This window comes from Chenopodium quinoa, unplaced genomic scaffold, assembly GCF_001683475.1.
Source record: "Chenopodium quinoa cultivar QQ74 unplaced genomic scaffold, ASM168347v1, whole genome shotgun sequence".
Lineage (NCBI taxonomy): Eukaryota > Viridiplantae > Streptophyta > Magnoliopsida > Caryophyllales > Amaranthaceae > Chenopodium > Chenopodium quinoa.
Window position 1 is genome coordinate 1674461 of NW_018745650.1, and position 20850 is coordinate 1695310.

General features: G+C 40.8%; 1 protein-coding gene across 1 annotated transcript; it reads left to right on the forward strand.

Moving 5' to 3' along the window:
• Nucleotides 1-16262: 16262 nt before the first annotated feature.
• LOC110716803 (pentatricopeptide repeat-containing protein At5g02860-like) lies at nt 16263-20830 on the forward strand. Its single transcript, XM_021895443.1, has 2 exons — nt 16263-19163; nt 19243-20830. The coding sequence occupies exon 1, from the start codon at nt 16519-16521 to the stop codon at nt 19018-19020; it is 2502 nt and encodes an 833-aa protein (XP_021751135.1). The 5' UTR covers nt 16263-16518; the 3' UTR covers nt 19021-19163; nt 19243-20830.
• The last annotated feature ends 20 nt before the right edge of the window (nt 20831-20850 follow it).

Genomic DNA, 20850 nt, shown 5'->3' on the forward strand with positions numbered 1-20850 from the left:
TGAGAAGACCCTATTGGAATCTTAGACAAAAGTTCAACCTGGATGGATCCAATCAGGGCGTATCTGACAGACGACACCTTGCCGGATGATCATCACCGGGCGGCAGTACTGAAAAAGCGAGCAGCCAGTTTTGAAATGATAAAGGGAGAACTACACAAAAGAGGGTATCTTCAACCCTTCTTGAAGTGTGTTACTCCAGAAAAAGGACGAGAGATCTTAGAAGATCTCCACTCTGGCTACTGCTCTTCCCATGTAGGCGGCAGGTCGCTTGCTCAACGGGTAAGGCGGCAGGGTTACTTTTGGCCTACTCTGGAAGCAGATGCAATGGAGATGGTGAAAAAAATGTGACAAGTGCCAAAAGTTTGGCAAGCTAATTCACCGTCCGGCTACCGACCTCACTACCATTCATAGCCCACTACCGTTTGCTAAGTGGGGCATGGATATTCTGGTTCCTTATACGCGTGGTACAGGCGGTAGGAAGTACATACTTGTGGCAGTCGACTACTTCACTAAATGGGTAGAGGTGGAGGCTGTCAAGGGAATCAAGTCGAAGGATGTGATTTCATTTGTCTGGAAAAATATCATCACTCGGTTCGGGGTTCCCATGTCTATGGTTTTTGATAATGGTCCCCAATTTGAGACGCCTGTTCTCAAAAGCTGGTTGGGTGACCAAGGTATCTCACATTACTTTGCATCAGTCGGCCGTCCACAAGCAAACGGCCAAGTAGAAGCCTTTAATAAAATCATCTCAGACGGACTCAAGAAAAAGATTGAGCGAGCAGGCGGCCTATGGGCAGAAGAACTACCACATGTTCTCTGGGCCATTCAGACGACTGAAAAAGGGGCGACTGGAGAGACTCCATTCCTCCTAAACTATGGTGCGGAAGCTGTTCTTCCAATTGAACAATACGAGCCTACTCTTCGAGTAATGTTATACGACGAAGAGGCGAACTGGGAATCCATGCGCCTGGCATTGGACTCACTCCCAGAAAGGAGGGGCAATGCTGTCTTGCGCCATGAAATTTACCGCCTGAGAATGACCAGATCATACAACAAAAAAGTACGCAGGCGTCCACTAAAAGTGGGGGACTTTGTACTAAGAAAAATGGAAGCAGTCGGTAGGGCTAATGAGTTTGGCAAATTAACTCCCAACAAGGAAGGACCCTACCGAATCTATGAAGAGGTCAGGGACGGTACCTACCGTCTGGAAACACCAGACGGCCAAGTGTTGCCTCGAACCTGGAATGTAGATAATCTTAAGAAATATTATTTTTGAATGATGCAAATAGCCGAGAGCTACTTAATAAAAGTTTGCTGTTTCATTCAATTTTGTACTAAGAGGGGCATGCCTACTGGCAAACAGTCGGCTACTCTCCATTTTATATTTTATTCTTACTTAAGAGGGGCATGCCGCTTGTTCCATACAACCGGCTACTCTCCTATAAAACAGTTCACCAAGAACTATCAAAGGCTCATGGCCAAAATGATCAGACCAGGCGCCAGGCCAACTGATCCAAATATTAAACTAATTCGACCTATCCCAAAATCATAGCAGGCGTCCGACGGCATCCATCCGGATGAAATTCATCGCAGAGAGCAGCTCCCTTTTGGGTGGAACATTGTTCTATAAAATCATTACACGGCACCTATATGACTGTCTAACTAAGACAGCCCCATAGCCGTTTCTCAGACAAGGATACTTCTCACTTAACCGACTAATCAGGTCAAACAAGTATTTGCAATAACCATCCGTGTCAACCAACCGACTGAACTACTTGGGATAAGAACAGTCGATACCGTATGAGTTAATAGCCAACAAACATTGGCGAATAAAGGGGAACAATCGGTACTCTCCGTTTGAAACCTCTACTACTCAGTCATTCGGCGACTAAGTAACAATCATGTTTACTTAGTCACTCCTTAAAACTTGGTGTGAAACTAAAAAGGTGTCCATATATCGCCTGTTCTTACTAAGTAAACACAGCAGGACTAGCCGGCTTAGACCGCCTAGTTTCTCTCGCTTAAAACCATGGCAGGTAGGAAAACACCTCCCTAATTGGTAAATTTTACAAATGACAGGACCGCCTGCCCGAAGGGGATCCGGTCTTCAAAATGAGTCAGATACCAGTTGGATAAATGGACGACTGATCGCTTAGCCTGGAAACAGACAACCAGTCGTCCAGGGGCATAGGAAGCGTGACTACCTCTTACCTGTCTGCAACTATCGGCCATGCAAAAAACAGTCGGTATAGTATGCAACTGGATATCAGAGTTTTGATACTTAGCAAAATTAAAGCACAAATTCGAAGCATTTTGGCAAAAAAGGCGACATAAAATAATGGTCGCCTAAGATATTTTAACAGCCGGCCACAAAGACCGGCATAAATATTCAAAACCCCGGCCCCTTGGCCGGGTAAAAGATACAAAAGAAGCCGGCCATTAATACCGGAAAAATATTCAGAGCCCCGACCCCGTGGCCGGGTAAAAGAAAGCAAACGGCACGCAGGCCGAAGAAGACATAAAGCTTAAGATGGGGGCAGCTCTTCAATAATAGCAGCTGCCGCCTGGTCAGCATTCTTCTTGCTTGACTCGGCCTCAGCTGCATCTTTTTTCGACGCATCCACCCCAATCGGCACTATGGCCACTATCGGATCCTCATCCTCCATTGCCTCGTCCTCAGCAGCCACCAGGATCTCTTGATTGTATATGTCAGAACACTGGCGGTACGTTTTTTCCCATGAGGCAAAGTCGGCATTGGGGAAGAGGCGGCCCCAGGTCAGGCGCTGAATTTGAGCCGAGTCTTCCATCATCTCTCGGACCAAGTCTTTCTTTTCCTGCTCGGCCTTTGCCGAGAGCTCCGCAGTGAGACTCTTCTGCTGAGTCACCAAGCGCTCTTTAACGCGCTCCAAGGATTTTTTGGCGAAGAGGTCTCAGCTCGGCCTTGAGATTGTTAATGGTCGCCTCCAGCTCATTATTTCTCTTCTGGGCCGCCTCCAAATGAGTCCGGATAGCAGAGGTAGCCTGCGCCTGATAATAAAGAATATCAGTTGTCAAAATCTCATTTTGGGCAATTTGAAACATTGCCTTATCACAGTTAGAGGCGGCCATAGCTTTAGCAGCCTTTACCTCTTTGGTCTTCCTATCAAGCGGCTTGCGAAGGCCGTTCACTCGGAGCAGAGCCTGATCAAAAGGAAACAGGCGTCAGTTTTCAAACAAAAAACAGGCGTCCTGGAGTTTAAACGACAAGAGTATGCTAAGTATACCTCAGCCGGAGGGACGAATTTGATCATAGACTTGGCCACCTCGATCAGGTTCGGTTCCTGAGGGCCGGCTGGATCAAGCATAAACAAGCATGTTAGACCTAGTAAAAGGTAAGCAAGTCTGAATTCACAAGGACATGTCCATACTCAGAGGCGGCCTGATTGGAGTTTGAGAGGGGGTGGCCGACTGTTTCTCAGTCGCCGCATTTTTCCTGGCCGTGCTAGGAGAGCTCGCAACAGTCGTTCTCCGGGCCTTGGAGTCCGGCTGTTGGGAAGAAGAAGTTCTAGGAGTGCCCGTCTAAAAAAAAAAACAACAAAACACGCGGTCAGTCTCTGCGTAAACCCAACTTCAAAAAGGAGTGTGTGAAAGGCTTGGAACTTACCAAAGGCGCCTCCTTGTTGGGAGAGTCGGTTGAAGATTGTTGCAAGATAGAGGCTCGCAACATAGCCGCCGCAGTCTTGGAAGCGGTGATCTTGCTCATGGCGTCCACTGCAAGGACAAAAACCAAAGTTAATAAAAGTTATAACAAGTAATGCATGGAAAAGAGAGTATTCGACAGGCCGGCTACCTCTTGAACACCGACTGCTGAGGCCACAGGCAGCCAAAAAGTACTCGTCATAGAGCCATTTGAAGCTCGGGACGCAGTGCAGGGGTACCTGCTCTCGCACCCCTGTAGTAGAGTCGACCCTCGACTCTACTTTGAAGATTCCTTTGTCCAGAATCTCTCTCTTAGCCTTTGGAGGAACAGGCGGCATGCTACGGCCGCCTGCAAGAAGAGGCGGATCCCTGTTCCACCTGTTAAAGCGCTTGTTCAGCTCTGTGTCTGAACTTTCAATGATAAGGAAAGTGCTTCGCCAATCCTTCCACTTATTTTCTTTACCTCTTGTCATGAGGTAGCCTCTGTGGCTCGTCAATTGATACCAGCCGGTACCGCCTGCCTTAGGGGTCCGGCTGAGGTAATTCATGTGGGCGAAAGCCTCGAAGTTTGGCTCCACCCCGTGCAGTTCGCACCCGGCCACATAGCCGAGAACGTTGAACCAGGAGTTTGGGGCTAACTGCCATAACCCCAACTCATACCCATCCAAGATCCGCTGAACAACCGGATGTAATGGGAAGCACAGACCAGCTCTGATGGCCGCCTTGTAGCAGCCAAAGCAGGCGCTATCATAACTAGTACCAGCCGGCCAGACGACTGTGTCTTCTGGATCCGGCACAAAAACTAAAAAGTCGGGGCCCATTGTGTGGTTCGCAATAAAGCTCCCCACTTTCTCTTGCATGGCCTTGATCCGGCCTTTGGGGACAGTGCAGTAGTAAGGGGTATTTTGCTCTTTGTAAGAGGCGGACGGCTCCGTCCAATTGTCTCCCTTCTCAACTGCGTGAGAAAGCCTCGCCTCTTGTAGGTGGTTGTTTTTCTCTTCTGTGTCTAGAGAAGTATGACCAGAAGAACTAGACTCGGACTCGTCCTCTGACGAATCCGAAGAGGACGACTCCTCTCCTCTCCTAGAGGGGCCCGCCTCCTCTCCTTTGATAGGAGCGGGAGAAAAGTTAGACATGTCAACTGTAAAATGGGAAGGGACCACCTTGACCTAGGGGTGTACACCGGTCCAAAACCGGACCGGACCTGGACCGGACCTGTTTGGACCGGGGACCTGAATTGGGTAATTATGAGGACCGGGGACCGGACCTGAATTAACAGGTCCGGTTCCGGGCCAGACCTAAAAAAATCAGGTCCGGTCCGGGTTTGGACCTGAATGGACCTGTTTTGTGTCTTTTTCGTTTTTTTTTTTTAATACAAAACCTGTTGGACCTGCATATGGACCTGCATATGGACTTGTTTTGTGATTTTTAGACCTGTTGCATAATTTAATAATTACATACAAACCAAAATTATCAATTACAAAACTACATAAAGTCTATAAAGTCCCGATTCTCAAACACCAAAAATACAAATGAGTCCACCGAAAATACAAATAAGTCCACGAAAACTCATAAAATTACATAAATTCTCTTAAGTCTCAACTCTCAACTCTCAAGTACTAGGAATACATAAATTCTCCAACGAGTTGTTTTCCCTTTGATCGCGTGATTCACACTAATGAGTCCACGAAAACAACTTCATCGTCTACATCGTTAGATTCACCACGTTGCACCTCTAAATAAAATACAATATAGAATATATTAATGATTGATAACAATGAAATAATAAATTTGGTGTAACAAAATTTAAAATACATAAAATTATTACTACCTTTCTCTATTTCCTCTAACTCTTTCAAATTTTCTTCCACATCAACAATTGGCACTTCCTTAGCTCTAAGCCAATCTTGTGTGCAAAGTAACGCTTGAACCATCTTCAATACAAAAATATTACACAAATATGTATAAACAAAGTCATATTAAGATATAAACAAACTTGATTTTATAAAATAAAAAGATAACGATGCATTACCTTAGGAGTTAAAGAACTCCGAAATGGATCTAGAGTACGACCTCCCGTACTAAAAGCAGATTCCGATGCAACGGTCGACAATGGGATGACTAGTATGTCACGTGCCATGCGATTAAGAATCACATAACGCTGACCATTCTTACCCCACCATGTCAATGCATCTTGTTCTTCCTCCTCCGGCCCTAATTGATCATTTAAGTACCTATCCAACTCACTTATCGCATACCCACTTGTCCCCTTCAATCGTTTTGCTCTTTCTTTTAGTTTCCTCACATAATCGGAACCCACTCCTTTACTATTATCAATATCCATTGACATATTATCTCCACAATCTGGAATATTAGAAGTAGCATACATTTTTCTATATTCCTCAAATAAAGAGTAAGCGAACTCCTTCACATCATTAGCAAGTTTTGTACCCTTTTCCGGTCCATGCATATCCGTTAGTGTCAATTCAACAATGACCATCTTAGAGTGAGGGTCGAGAAGAAGAGCAACATAAATGAACTTATTCATCTTATCCACATCCCCCCAATACTTATCAAACTTTTTTTTCATTGCAATGGCCATGGCTTGAAAATTCAAGTCCTCACTTTGTTCCCAATTATTCAACATATCATACATAGAAGCAATTTCTCCTAAACCTTTATTAGCTGTCACATAATGGGAACCAGAAATTCGTTTAGTTAACAGATAAAACCCCCCTAGAAACAAAACCAACCTCTCCACTTTTTCCCAATCTTCGGGTTCGGGAGGCCTTTCATTGTCATTCAAATCCTCTCCATCAGGAAGAGATAACCCACTAAAAACACGTCGAAACTTCAAAGCCGTTTCCAACATTATGTATGTGGAGTTCCAACGAGTGGGGACATCAAAGGATAAAGAAGATTTTGAATCTATGTTTGCTTTTTGCACAAGATCTTTGAATCTAAGTATTCTTGCAGGGGAATTCTTAACATATTTCACAGCATTTCTAACTCTATCAATGCACACACAATGTTCTCTAATACCATCCCACACAATTAAATTAATGATATGAGCAATGCATCTAACATGAAGATTTTTTCCATCATTTATACATCCTGTTCTTCTAACCATTCTACTCAAGTGTGCACAAGCAACATCATTTGAAGAAGCATTATCAACAGTGACAGTAAAAAGTTTATCATCAATACCCCAATACTCTAAACATGCCTCAACTGCTTTTCCAATAGCCTCTCCTTTATGACTAGAAATTGGACAAAAATTTATGATCTTTTTATTCAATTTCCAGTCATTATCAATGAAATGAGCTGTAAGACACATATAATTAATTCTTTGTATTGAAGTCCAAGTATCAGTGGTCACAGAAATTCTTTGACATGTCTTAAACATTTCTCTCAATTTCTCTTTTTCACTATAATACAACTTTAAACAATCACGAGCAATGGTAACACGAGATGGAATGTGAAATTGTGGACATGCAACTTGCACAAAGTGCCTAAAACCGGGTTTTTCCACATGCTTAAATGGTAACTCATCAACAATAATCATGTGAATCAATGCCTCTCTAACATCATTCAAGTTAATAATCCTACTCCCACACTTTAATTCACTACTCTCATGTTCTTGATCAAAATACAATTTAGTTTGCTTTTCTTTGCCCTTTTCTTTTTCTATATTAATAGGATTACCGAGACATGATTCTGCATGGTTTTTAACATTTTTTGAACCATTAAGATTACCATCAGCAACAAAAGTTTTAGGACAGAACTTACATTCAGCTCGTAGTTTTCCATTCTCGACGTACTCTAAGTAATATTTCCAATACTCAGCTTTCCTCTTACTTTTTCTGTTCCATATATATTCCCGCCCCGCTTTTAGCTTCTTATCAGGAGGCAAAGTAGATTGCAATTCTTCCATATCCTTTTCAGAAAGTGGCTGTGACGTTTGTTCAGAAAAAGAAGCAGACCGTTTGGATTGAGAGCTCTCCATCTACAATATAATTATATACAATATAAGTAATTTTAAAGTAACAATTATATACACATACCATTTTATAAAAAAATTTAAGAGCAACTTACATTGCAAGAATAAGAATCCGTGGTTCCTTGACTTCCTTCACTCCCTGCAAGAATAAAAACAAAAATAAGAACCCCTGAACTACACACAGGTTAGCCAACTTATTTAATCTTAATAATCTGAGTCCATACTTTTAGCAGCCTAGCAGGAATAAACACAAATTTTAAAGTATAAGTTAGCTTAAAAAGTGTCCATATATACACATTAGAAATATCAATACACATTAGAAATACTTTCAACTTTCTGAAATTTATGTTAAGAAAAAAATGAGAGAGGCATTGCCCACACAACACAACACAACACAACACAACCAACTTTCTGAAATTTATGTCAATACCCAGATCCACCACTGCCCACACAAGACAACACAACCAGCTTCATTGGCAGCCCCACCCCTAGCCGCCTTCCCTGACACTCCAACCATGGAATCCACCCCACAATAGGTAGCTGGACAGTTGGAGACACGAGCTGCTGATTTTCTGAATTTGAGGAGTCGGCAGTAGAGCTACTTGCACGATGCAGGGAGGCACTAGAACTTGAAGAGTCTGAGAAAAGGTTGTCCTCGAGCGCAACAGACATTCTGAATCCACCCCCTACTTGAGATTGTGTTCGAATTGCAGTAAAGGGGGCATAAGGATCTCCTAGAGGAATAGCAGCCCTTGAGTGTATAGTAAAGGCAGTAGCAGCCCCCCTATTTTCCTCATTTAAGGCTGCTATGTTAATATCAAGGAGCTCCACAAAACTATCTTTGTCATCACGTTTGAGTATGCCATCCAATTCAGCATAGAACTCCTCATTCAACATCGTAGTCTGAAGCGTAAAGTAAATAAACAAAAAAGATAAAAGGAATCGAGTAATATAGGATAGAAATCGGAACAGGGGGTACAAATACGAACCCAAAGACTAAAGTTATAACCAAAGACACTCAATTTCAGAGGCACATTCCAACTTATCATATATCAACCAAGCTAATTTCTACCTTTCTCTCAATTTCTAATTTTGAAATCAAAATAATTGCATTTTCTCTAATTTCAAAGTCCAACCAAAAGGAGTCTAAGAAATTCAGGTACTTGACAAAAATAAACAATGCAATCATGATGAAAAACTAATTGTCCTCTGCTACAATCCCATTACCAAAACATAAAAATAAATAAATAAATAAATAAATAAAAGGTTTGATGATGACATACAATTTTCTTCACAAATTCACACATAAATTCATGTATGTTAGCTAGGATAACAAAGTAATTTTACTATTGGAAACTTGCAGTTGATACAATTCCAGACGAACACACCAACATTTATTGACCCAACAAATTCAACATGCAAATATCAAACAATCATTAAAAGCAATTGAAAATTTGAAACAAGAATAAACATATAAATTCTCACACTTAATTTATTATTTCGAATTAAAAATACCAAAATTATAAGCAAATACTTACCAGATATTATCGGTGTGCATCACCTGAGAGAATGAGGGAGGTGTCGGCAGTGGGCGGTGGCCGGAGCGAGTTGGGACAGCCGGACAGCCGCGTTGAGAAGTTGAGATTGAGGGAGGCTGAGAGTTTGGGCTTAGGGAGTTAGGGTTAGAACTTCAAAATATGAAATTGAAAGAGATTGAGGGAGGCAGAGAATCAGATATTTTCTTGTTTTTTTTTTTTTTTTTTTTTTTTTTTAATTACGATTTCCCGGGTTTCAGGTCCGGACCTGAAAACCCCGGGTTTGGACCGGGACCGGACCGGGACCGGGAACCTGGATTTTTAAGAACCGGGACCGAACCTGAATCAACAGGTCCGGGTCAGGTCCGGTCCGGTTCAGGTCGGTTCAGGTCCGGTTTCAGGTCCGGGCCAATTTTTGTACACCCCTACCTTGACCCCTCCCTCAGAGCTGTCGGCGGTCAAGCCGCCTTGGTTTACTTCAGCATCTGGCGCCTGGTCAGATGTCTCACTAATCGGCACCTGGTAGGAGGAGCCGTCTGAGTTTGTGATCCTAGCAGTTCTTTTTGTTCTGGCCATTATGTTCTACATAGACACAGAGACAGTCGGACTTTGTATAAAAGGCAAAGATTGGTTCGAAAAAGGGCAGGCGGCACTCCTAGTCTTAGATTCAGCCGTCCCCGGTGACCGGCTGATCACTAACCTAGGTCGTGTCGTGTGCTTCCGTGGTGCCATTTCAAAAAGAAAAACAAATAAAGAAAAGTTAAAAGAGTGAGAGAACCGACGGTTACCTGAACGAGTGAAATTGACGAAGTTCTGAAAAATTCTGAGCAGCCGGCTTGTCAGAGCAGGCGGTAGGCAGAAAGAGTCCGGAATGTCAGAGCAAGTTCAGGGGTCCGAATGCTCTCTTCAAAAGTTCTCAAGTGTGAAAATAACTGAAGTCAACACACCCTTATATAGGCGAAAATGAGAAGGCGAAGGGTCACTCCCAAATTCAAAATTTGGGCGGGAGAACCTCTTTGCCTTTCACCGAGTGACACCTGTAGCAGGCCGTTGCCTGTTACGGTGTGACACCTGTCACAGGTCACACGTGACCAATCACGTGCCACCTGTGAGGGGCAAATGATTAAGGGATTTTTATCCACCAATCACCATCTGACAAGTGGAACAGTCAGGTACCGCCATGTGTCCGCCACATGGGCCAATAGGAGCCTGCCACGTGTCAACCATATATTCGTCCTCCGTGGACCAATTGCGACACGACACGTGTCCATTCATGCCAAAAGGATAAATCAGCCAACAAGGCCCAATCTTTGGGAAGCCCAGTCAGCCTTAGGTTTAACCTAAACCTAGTATTGGCACGCATCCCAAGGAATATAAATATGCCCATTAATCCTCATTAAGGGGGATTACGCACATTTAACACTCTCACCTAGAGAGACTAAATTACATTTCCGCATTAATTACTCTTTAATCAAGTACTAACTTGACCGTTGGAGGCGGATCTCCAATCATCCGGAGCATCCGTTTGTTTTGCAGGTACAGGCGTCCGGTTCCAGTCTCGAAATTGTAACTCTCCCGCAGGACATCAGAAAACCCCGAAACAACAAGCAGCAATATTCGAATTAATTTCGAATGAAAAATGCAGAAATTAGCAACAACAATTACATTAACTCAACAACATATATAATTGAATTAAACAAGTAACAAACAAAATTCATATGACTAAATTAATTTCATTTTCGTATGAACAAATTACTTACAAAATTCGTATGAACAAATTACTTAAAAATGGAGTGAGTTTAGAATTTAGAATGGAGGCGTCGTGTTCCTTGCTAAAGTTGCTGCTACCGTCGACTTGTCGTTGTAGTAGTGCTGCCACCTTGAGGCAGAGTCGTAGAGAGCGGAGAGAGAGAGAGGCAGAGAGCGGTGTTTTTTTTTTTTTTTGGAATGTTAGGGTTTAGGAATTACAATAGAGTATTGAATTAGCAAGCTGTTTGGTAAGTGGGATTATGGGTTGGGAATGGGAATAATAATCCCTAATCTTTATAAACCCATGTTTTATTGGTGGGAATTATGATATAAAATGGGAATAGGCTTGGGAATAATTAGCTTGTATTCCCTACATTTTATTATTTGGGGGGTGGGGGGGACAGGTAATATTTTGGGGGGAATTCACTGAATTGTTAAAAAGACAATACTACCCCCTCTTTTGTGACATATATTTACACTTTTTTAATATGCAAAGGGTAATCTTGTAAATTATGCTTTTAATCCCTCTATTACTCCCACATACCAAACATAGGATTTAAAATTTCTCAATCTTATTTCCAAAATATGCCAAACAAGGGATTGAGATTATTTCATGAATTCCCACCTAAAGGTGGGCACGGGCCGTGTGGCCCGCGAGCGGCCCGGCCCGGTGTCACGGTCCGAGAGTTTTGACACTGGATCGTGCGACGCGCACTTGTCTATTGACGACAAGGACGCAAGCCTAGAGCGAAAGGGGGGGGTTCGTGGCACACAGCAGCACGGACCAAAGGTATCTCAACGAAGCACTTGTCAACAACGAGTGCTGAGTCGGGGCTTGTGACGGCCGATATTTCGAAGCGGGCACAAGCGGGACCGACGATAAGGAAGGCGTCTTTTGAGGTTCTCTTGGTTTGGTGGGGAGGCTTTAAAACAAGGCAAGCACAATATCTATAAAGGCTTAAATCAACACACAAGTCTTAAAGCAAAGGCAACCCGGATAGGAGCTTTCATTCATTCAACCATTCGCCCCATCAAAAGCTTTATATTGATTACATGGAGAAATACTAATGAACGCTGAAACTACAGTAACACAATAATTTTCCCTAGAGCCTAGAAAGCAAAAAGAAAGACTTAGAAGACACTACATAAGGAAAATACAAGGAAAAAGGAAGGGGGATACATAGAGAAAGAGGCGGATTCTAACACCCGGCCTAGCACGGTGGTCGACGGGCGTGCCGTGGGCCGTGCCACGGACAGCGTTTTGAATTTTGAAGCACGGCCCGGTACGAGCCCGCTGCTGGCCCATCGTGCCAACGGCCATAAACGACTATTTTTGCCATTTTTTTCCGTTGGAGCAACGACCATAAACGACTCTTTTTTCCCATTTCTTTCCCAAATTCCCTATAAATACCCAATTTCATTCACTTCCCAAATCACAAATTCACAATCTTCCTCTCTTAATCTCTTATATTCTCTAATAATCCTTAATCTCTTATATTCTCTATTAATTCTCTTAAATTCTCTAAATATTATTTCTTAATATCGAAAAAAATTAAAAGTTTGTAATCGTAATTAGTGGAAAGCGTTGAAGTACGGTTGTAAGATCTAAACTAATCTTCAATTTATTATTGTTGTTATTGTTATTGTTATATTTGTTGTTATTAATTATTATTATTGTTAAAATTGTTGTTATTAATTATTATTGTTGTTATTGTTATTATTAATTATTATTGTTGTTATTGTTATTATTACAATTATTGTCATTAATTATTACTGCTGTTATTGTTATTGTTATAATTGTTGTTATTAATTATTATTATTGTTAAAATTTTTGTTATTAATTATATTATTATTAAAATTATTATTGTTAATTATGGCATCGAACAGCCCATCATCTAGGGGGAAGGGGAAAGGTTGACTTGTTCGTGGTAGTAGTTCTAGGGAATCACCTAATCCAACAAGCCCCCAAATTTCGAGTTCGGCCATTCCAACTAATGACCCCGATAACGTCCCCCTAGGCTTTGAACAATTTAGGCACGATGGTACTTCCGGTTTTCAATTCTACAATATGCCCGGATTTCCACCACCAAACCAATTTCCACCACCAAACCAATTTCCACAATTCGGTCAATTCCCACTAAATTACTTTGACCCACAAAATTTTTATTCTAGCCAAGGTAGCCAACAAACCGTAAATGCCTTCGGTTCTACTACTAACCAACAAACCCCCGATTCTACGGACACCTAATTCCCAAACACACATGAGGAATGGTTAACCGAGAGTGAGATGGTACTTATCAAAAGTCGCAAAAGTGAGGTATGACGTTATTTCCTCCTAAGTAGAGACCACCAAAGAGCAAAATGTAAAACATGTGGTCATCCATTCTCGGGAAAATCCACATCGGGGACGGGACACTTAAGTAGACACATGAGAAGTTGTGCAAAACCAGCTAGTGATCCAACCCAGCCAAAAATTTCTCAATCCCATCCACACGGCTTTACCTACAACTATGAGAGGGATAGGGATAAACTAGGGAAAATGATAGTACACGCCGAACAACCTTTTCTCTTCGTCGAAAGTGACCCATTTAACACTTACATTAACAAAGCATTACAACCCCAACATAAAAGAATGTCTAGGAAAACCTTTCGTTCCGCAGCCATGAAAAACATCCTAGAGTACAAATGCAGTTACAAGACGAATTGAGTAACCTTAACTGTAGAGTGTCTTTGACTGCCGATTCTTGGGATAGTGGTTATAAATATCACTATTTATGTGTGACTTGCCATTGGGTAGATAATCAATGGTTGTTACAAAAACGAATAATCCATTTCAAAATGCTGGAATACCCCCACACCGGTATTAACATTGCTCACCATTTAATGGAAGCAATAAATGAATACAACCTTCGAGATAAAATGATGTCTATGACATTTGACAATGCAACCGCAATGACATATACTGCTAATTATGTTAAACAAAACTTGACCGATGTAATATTAGATGGTGATGCACTCCATACTAGATGTGTTTGCCATGTTCTTAACTTGTGTGTATAGGATGGACTTAGAGCAATGGGTCCATACTATAACAAAATTAGAGAAGCTATTATGTCTATTAATAGTTCAAACATGAGATACCAAGAATGGAAGAGTTTTCTAAGACAACAAAAGATAAGGGCAATAAAAATCAAAACCGATTGCCCAACTAGGTGGAATTCCACCTATGACATGTTAACCAACGCAATTGAGTACAAGAATCCGTTGACAATTTTTTACAACCAAAAATTTCCAAACAATGCTCTATATGAGGATGATTGGGCTAAATGTGAACGATATATGCAATTTTTACAATTATTATATAACATAACGTATTGTTTTTCTTCTGTTTATAATCCTTGTGCTCAAAACTTTCTTTCAAATGCATGTTTACTCGCCCAACTTTTCGTTGATCATCGAACCAAAGTGATTATAATCAGTATCTTCCGGCAATGGAAACAAAGGGGCGTAAATATTATAGTGAAATTCCTTTGATTTATATTTTTGCTTCCATATTAGATCCTAGGCAAAAGTATGAAAATACATCTATGTTACTTGACATTTACTTTCAATGCATGCTTCTGGACGATGATGTAGATACCTATAAGACTAATGTGAAGGATCAGTTTTTTGCTTTATATAGAGTCTATGAAGCCAAATATGGCACCGTTCATCGCTCAGGGCCTTCCCAACCATCCAAAAACGTAAGTAAGAAGGCCAAACATTTATTTTCACAAGCTACTAACTTGATTTCAAGGTTTTCAGGTGATTCATCAATAAGGAGAACGCAAAGCGATGTCTCGAAGTTGCAAATGTACCTGAGTTACGACTTCACCAAGAGCATAGATGACGATGAGATAACCAGCCTCGACCTCCTTGCATGGTGGAAACAACAAAGCACGAAGCATCCAACTTTGGCGGCAATGGCACGAGACATTCTTGGTATCCAAGTCTCCTCTGTTGCCTCCGAACGAGCTTTCAGCGCATCCGGGAGGGTTTTAGACGATAGAAGAACAAGTCTAAAACCCGAAACACTTGAAATGTGTGTGTGTTTCAAAGATTGGTTGGATGCGGAAAATCGGTCACAAGACCGTTCTTACGACGACAACGACAACGATGAAGGAACCTCCGCTTCCGACCGTTCGGGTTCGGCTTAGTTCCCAATCTATGCAACTAGCCGATGACCTTGAAGCCGAAGACGAAGACGAAGACGCACAAGAAGAAGAAGAAGAATAGATAATTTTTGTATATTGTACAATTTTTATCATTATCAATATTATCATTTTATGATTTTTATCATTATCCAATTTTTGTTTAATATCCTTGTACGATTTTTATCATTATTATCATTGTACAATTTTTTCAAGTAATAATAATAATATGAAGTATGCATTATTCACATCCAAAGTCCAATTTGCCTTTTTTCCGTTAAGTTATAATTCGTAAATTAATATAACAAAAATAAAATTATAATAATTAATAATACAAAAATAAATGTAATAAATTATAAACATTAAACTATAAAGTAATAGTATAAACTAAATATATAAATTTAAATATTAAATATAAAAAATAATAAAACATAAATATTAAACTTAATTTATTTTAGAAATATAATAATATAAGATTATAAGTTATAAATTATTAATAAATAAATAAATAAATAAATAAAGGGAGGAAGGCAGCAGCCAAGCAGCCCAGCCCGCCAAGCCAGCAGCGTGCCAGCCCAGTAGGCCAACCCACCAGGCCAGCACGACACGAGCCGGAATGGCACGTGGGCTGTGCCGTGGGCTGGCCTGTGACTTTAGGCGGCACAGCACGTCTACTCCGGCATGGTGGCACGGCACGGCACGACCCGCGGCGGCACGACATGATACGATGCACACTTTTATTCCCACCTATTAATTCCCATTCCCACTCCCACCCTATATTCCCCAAATTCCCATTTCCATTTGCCAAACGCCCCATAGGAGTTAGGACATTAGCTTCATTGGGCCTAGCCCAATATAAAAAATTTCAGAAAAATTTCAGAAAAATTTAAAAAATTGTTTTTTTTTGAAATATTCGGGTGATAGATCGGGTTAACGGGTCGAGTGATGGGTGAAAATTTTCCACCCGAATCCGATTCGTCACCCGCATCCGTTAATTCATCACCCACCCATCATCCGTTTAAATCGAGTTTTTCACCCATCCAATAAGATGGATGGAGCGGGTGATCTACTAAATATTTCCATCTTTAACTCTAATCACTTGAGCTATCCCTCACTCTCTACTAATATTAATGTAATATGAGTGATTGTGTGTACACAAAGTTTTCATTTCAACTACCATTAATTTCAAAAATTGGCTTATATAATCATCTTCTCACTCTAACTAAAAGTTAAGATGATGATTTACAACTTATCTAAATTATAAACGGTCCAAGACAAGTATAACAGTCTAACATTCCTCTACTTATCCTGCAACACTCTCTCTTCCCGCCTTCTCTCCCTCTCTATCTCTCTCTCTCCTCCAACCATGGCAGAAAAACTAGCTATTCCACTTCTTCCACTTGCTCCTTTTCCTAATACACCCACTCACCGCCACCATTCTCTCTCCTCACCGCCACCCCCACCATCAGTTCTGCCACAATCATCATCCTCTTTTCCCCTTAAACCCATCATTAAACAACCCCAAGACTCAAACTTTATCAATACCCGTCATCGCAGTAGCAGTGCCTTGAACCCATCTCTTCTTCGTCTTCCTAGACGGCATCGCCGCCTCGGTAAACACCGGGATCCTAACAAGGGTAAACCCTGGACTCATCATAGTCTCTCCCCTCAAGGTCAGCAAATTTTTCAAATTCTTGTTGGTACTGATTTACATTCATCTAATTTAGGCTGTATTTTGATTAGATTGTTTGAAAATCAAGGAATTTGTGAAAATCAGGAAGTGGGTAGTCTTGGTTTGTGGTCTGTAAATGCTGACATTTTGGGGATAATTAAGGGTTTAGGGTTTTTGGGTAAGTGTGATTTGGCTTTCAGGGTGTTTAATTGGGTTCGTAGTCGGAATGATTATCAAAATTTGTTAGATGGGCCTGTTGTTGCTGCTATGATTAGTATTCTTGGTAAGGAAGGCCGTGTTTCGATTGCGGCTTGCTTGTTTGATGAGCTAGATAAGGATGGTTTTGACATTGATGTTTATGCTTATACTGCAATGGTAAGCGCGTATGCTAGTAATGGACGGTATAGGGAGGCAGTGACGATTTTTAAGAAAATGGAGGATGTTGGGTGTAAACCTACTTTGGTTACTTATAATGTGATTTTGAATGTTTATGGAAAGATGGGTATGCCTTGGATTACAGTTGCTAAAGTTATAGACAATATGAAGCGTGATGGAATCGCTCCAGATTTGTACACTTATAATACACTTATTAGTTGTTGTCGTCGTGGGTCTTTGTATGAGGAGGCAGCCGGAGTTTTTGAGGAGATGAAGTTAGCTGGCTTTGTGCCTGATAATGTCACTTACAATGTCTTGCTGGATGTTTATGGAAAGTCTCGGCGTCCTGAAGAAGCAATGGGGGTTTTGCGGGAGATGGAGATTCGTGGATATGCACCGAGTGATGTGACTTTTAATTCCTTGATTTCTGCTTATGTGAGGGGTGGTTTATTAGAAGAGGCTATGGTGATTAAAGCTCAGATGGTTAAGAAAGGGATCAAACCTGATGTTTTTACTTACACTACTCTCTTTTCTGGTTTTGAGAAGGCTGGTAAAGATGAATGTGCAATGAAGGTTTTTGAGGAGATGAGAAGTGCAGGTTGCAAGCCCAATATTTGCACCTTTAATGCCCTCATTAAAATGCATGGTAATCGCAAGAGATTTTCGGAAATGATGCGGACATTTGAGGAGATGAAGCATTGCAATTGTTCCCCTGATATTGTCACTTGGAACTCTCTTTTGGCCGTGTTTGGACAGAATGGAATGGATACTGAAGTCTCTAGTCTGTTCAGTGAGATGAAGAAGGCAGGATTTGTACCAGAGCGGGATACTTTCAACACCTTAATAAGTGCTTACAGTCGATGTGGCTCCTTTAAAAAATCGTTGGCTGTTTATAAGATGATGCTGGAAACTGGTGTCATGCCAGATCTTTCAACCTACAATGCTATTTTGGCAGCATTAGCTCGAGGTGGTCTTTGGGAAGAATCTGAAAAGGTACTTACTGAAATGAGAAGTGGTCAGTGTAAGCCTAATGAGCTGAGCTACTCTTGTTTGCTTCATGCTTATGCTAATGGAAAGCAAACTGAACGTATGTGCACTCTTGCGGAAGAGGTGTATTCTGGGGAAATTACACTTCATCCTGTGCTACTGAAGACGTTAGTTCTTGTCAATAGCAAAACTGGCCTTTTAGTGGAAACAGAACGTGCTTTTCAGGAGTTGAGGAGGAGAGGCTACTCTATGGATATAACAACTTTGAATTCCCTGGTATCTATATATGGCCGCCGACAGATGGTCAAAAAAGTAAATGAAATTTTGGATTTCATGAAGCAGAGTCAGTTTACTCCTAGCTTGACAACATATAATTCTCTGATGTACATGTATAGCCGGTCTGGATCATTTCTTAGAGCAGAAGAAATTCTGGAAGAAATCGCTAGTAATGGACTGCAGCCTGATATCATTTCATATAATACTGTTATATATGCTTATTGCAAAAATGGTCGATTGAGAGATGCTTGTAGAATATTTTCTGAGATGAGGTGCTCTGGGATTATTCCTGATGTAATTACTTACAATATTTTCATTGCATATTATGCTGCAAATGATATGTTTCTGGAGGCCATTGATATGATTCGCTGTATGATCAACCATAATTGTAGACCTAACTCAAACACATACAATTCTGTAGTCGATTTTTTCTGTAAATTTAATCGTCCAGATGAGGCTGCTATGTTTGTAAATAACCTTCGCAAACTTGATCCTTATCTTCAAAGGGATGAAGAATTAAGGTTATTGGATCGAATAAGGGGTAGATATTATAAATAAGGCTCGTCAATCTTCTGATGTCCTGGTGTTAGAGAGGCTTAATTGTCTGTAAGTTTTGGCGCTTGTCATAAGATCAATTGGACAAGAGGCTGACTTCTTAAATTGGACTGCAGATGAGAAATTTAGCTTCTGCCATTTCCAAGGTATCCTCTTCTAGTCTATGCTTTTTTTATACAGGCTTGTCTTATTTTTTTAGTGAATCTGAACACTATAGTATTTCAGGTGGATGCTAAAGTCAAGTTAAAAGACCTTTTGTTACTCTTTCTATGATCTAGAGTGGAATCCTTGGACTGCAGCTCTGCATCCGAGCCATCTAACCTGGTATGTACGTTCATCATCTATTCCCATTTGAATGTCTTGTGCCAATGCTGTTATATGTGAAAATTAAAACATAAACATGTAATTTCACTGCAAAACTGTGCATGATGCCATACTGTGCTGAGCTACATAAAAGCTCTTACAAGAGAATGTACTTATATACACCTGATTTTCTCTCCATATAACACAGCCAATCATTATATCATTTTTTTTTCCCACTTTCTACATCATTATGTGAGATTTGTTTAACACAGCATGGGTGAGCACCAGAATCTCATCTCATGTACCCTTAGGCCTTAGCCATATCAAACACAACATCCTAACTTCAGAAAAGAAGCCTAACGGAAAATAGGGAATAGGTAGTAACAACTTTAACTTTTGTTAGTTTCATTGGACCTAAATGTGTAAAGAAGTTAGTATTGTCTATATAAGCATTCCAATCTACCATGGGCCAAAGCTCCACATAAGATTAGGCTATGGTAAGCTTGTTTTTAAGGAGAATGAAGTTTTGAAATTAAAGAGATGTTGATGGGAACCAAAATGGATTCATAGAGAAGCACCAAGAGCCTATTATACCATAAATAAATAATTTAGGGACACCAATGGGACAATTAAGGACCCATCCAAGCTATTATTTTCCCCTTGAACTCTTAGGGAATGACTCCAAGGCCATAGCGATGATTGAAATACAATATTTTATTCAAGGGCGATTGTATGGATTTGATATGGTGTGCACTAACATTCCCTTACTTGTGATTGGTTCACTTATTTGACAAAGTTTAGTAATTAGATAGCCATGCCAGTAACAATTTTATAAACCCTAAAATAATAAAATAAAGTGATCTACACAGCTCTGATGATCAGGCTAACCAAATTTTTGATATCGGTTCATGGTGGATAAGCTGGTGGTCCTTTCTCTTATTCGTGATTCAGTCTTCTGTGGAGCTTGATAGGGTGCATCTAGGATGCTATGAACACCTTCCACTTCTCTGTTAGGGAGATATTTGTAACCAATTCTACTTTGTTGGGGTATTGGCCTTACCTATGACAGGGACAAGTTCCCCTTTAAGTACTATCTTGCAGTCTACCTTGTACCTGGAATCTATTTGGGCCACTTGTTGAGAAATTTCTCAATGCACACCCTAATTAATGATTTTATAATGAAAAGAACATTCTTGGAGCTCAAAGGTGCGGTATTTCTTGCTTAGCTTGATTCCGACGGACTTGTTCCGACGGATACGAAATTCCGTCGGAAAAAGCATAATTTCCGACGGAATTATTTTCCGTTGGATATTTCCGAAGGAATTATTTTCCGTCGGATATTTCCGACGAATTCAAAAAATCCGTCGAAAGTCCGTCGGAACTTTTTGAAGGAAATAAATTTTGTCGGAATATATGTGCTTTCCGACGGAATTTACATTTTCCGGCGGATTTCTAATCCGTCGGAATTTTCCAACGGAATTTTCCGTCGGAATACAATAAAAAAAAAAAATTCATTTTCCAAACCCTACC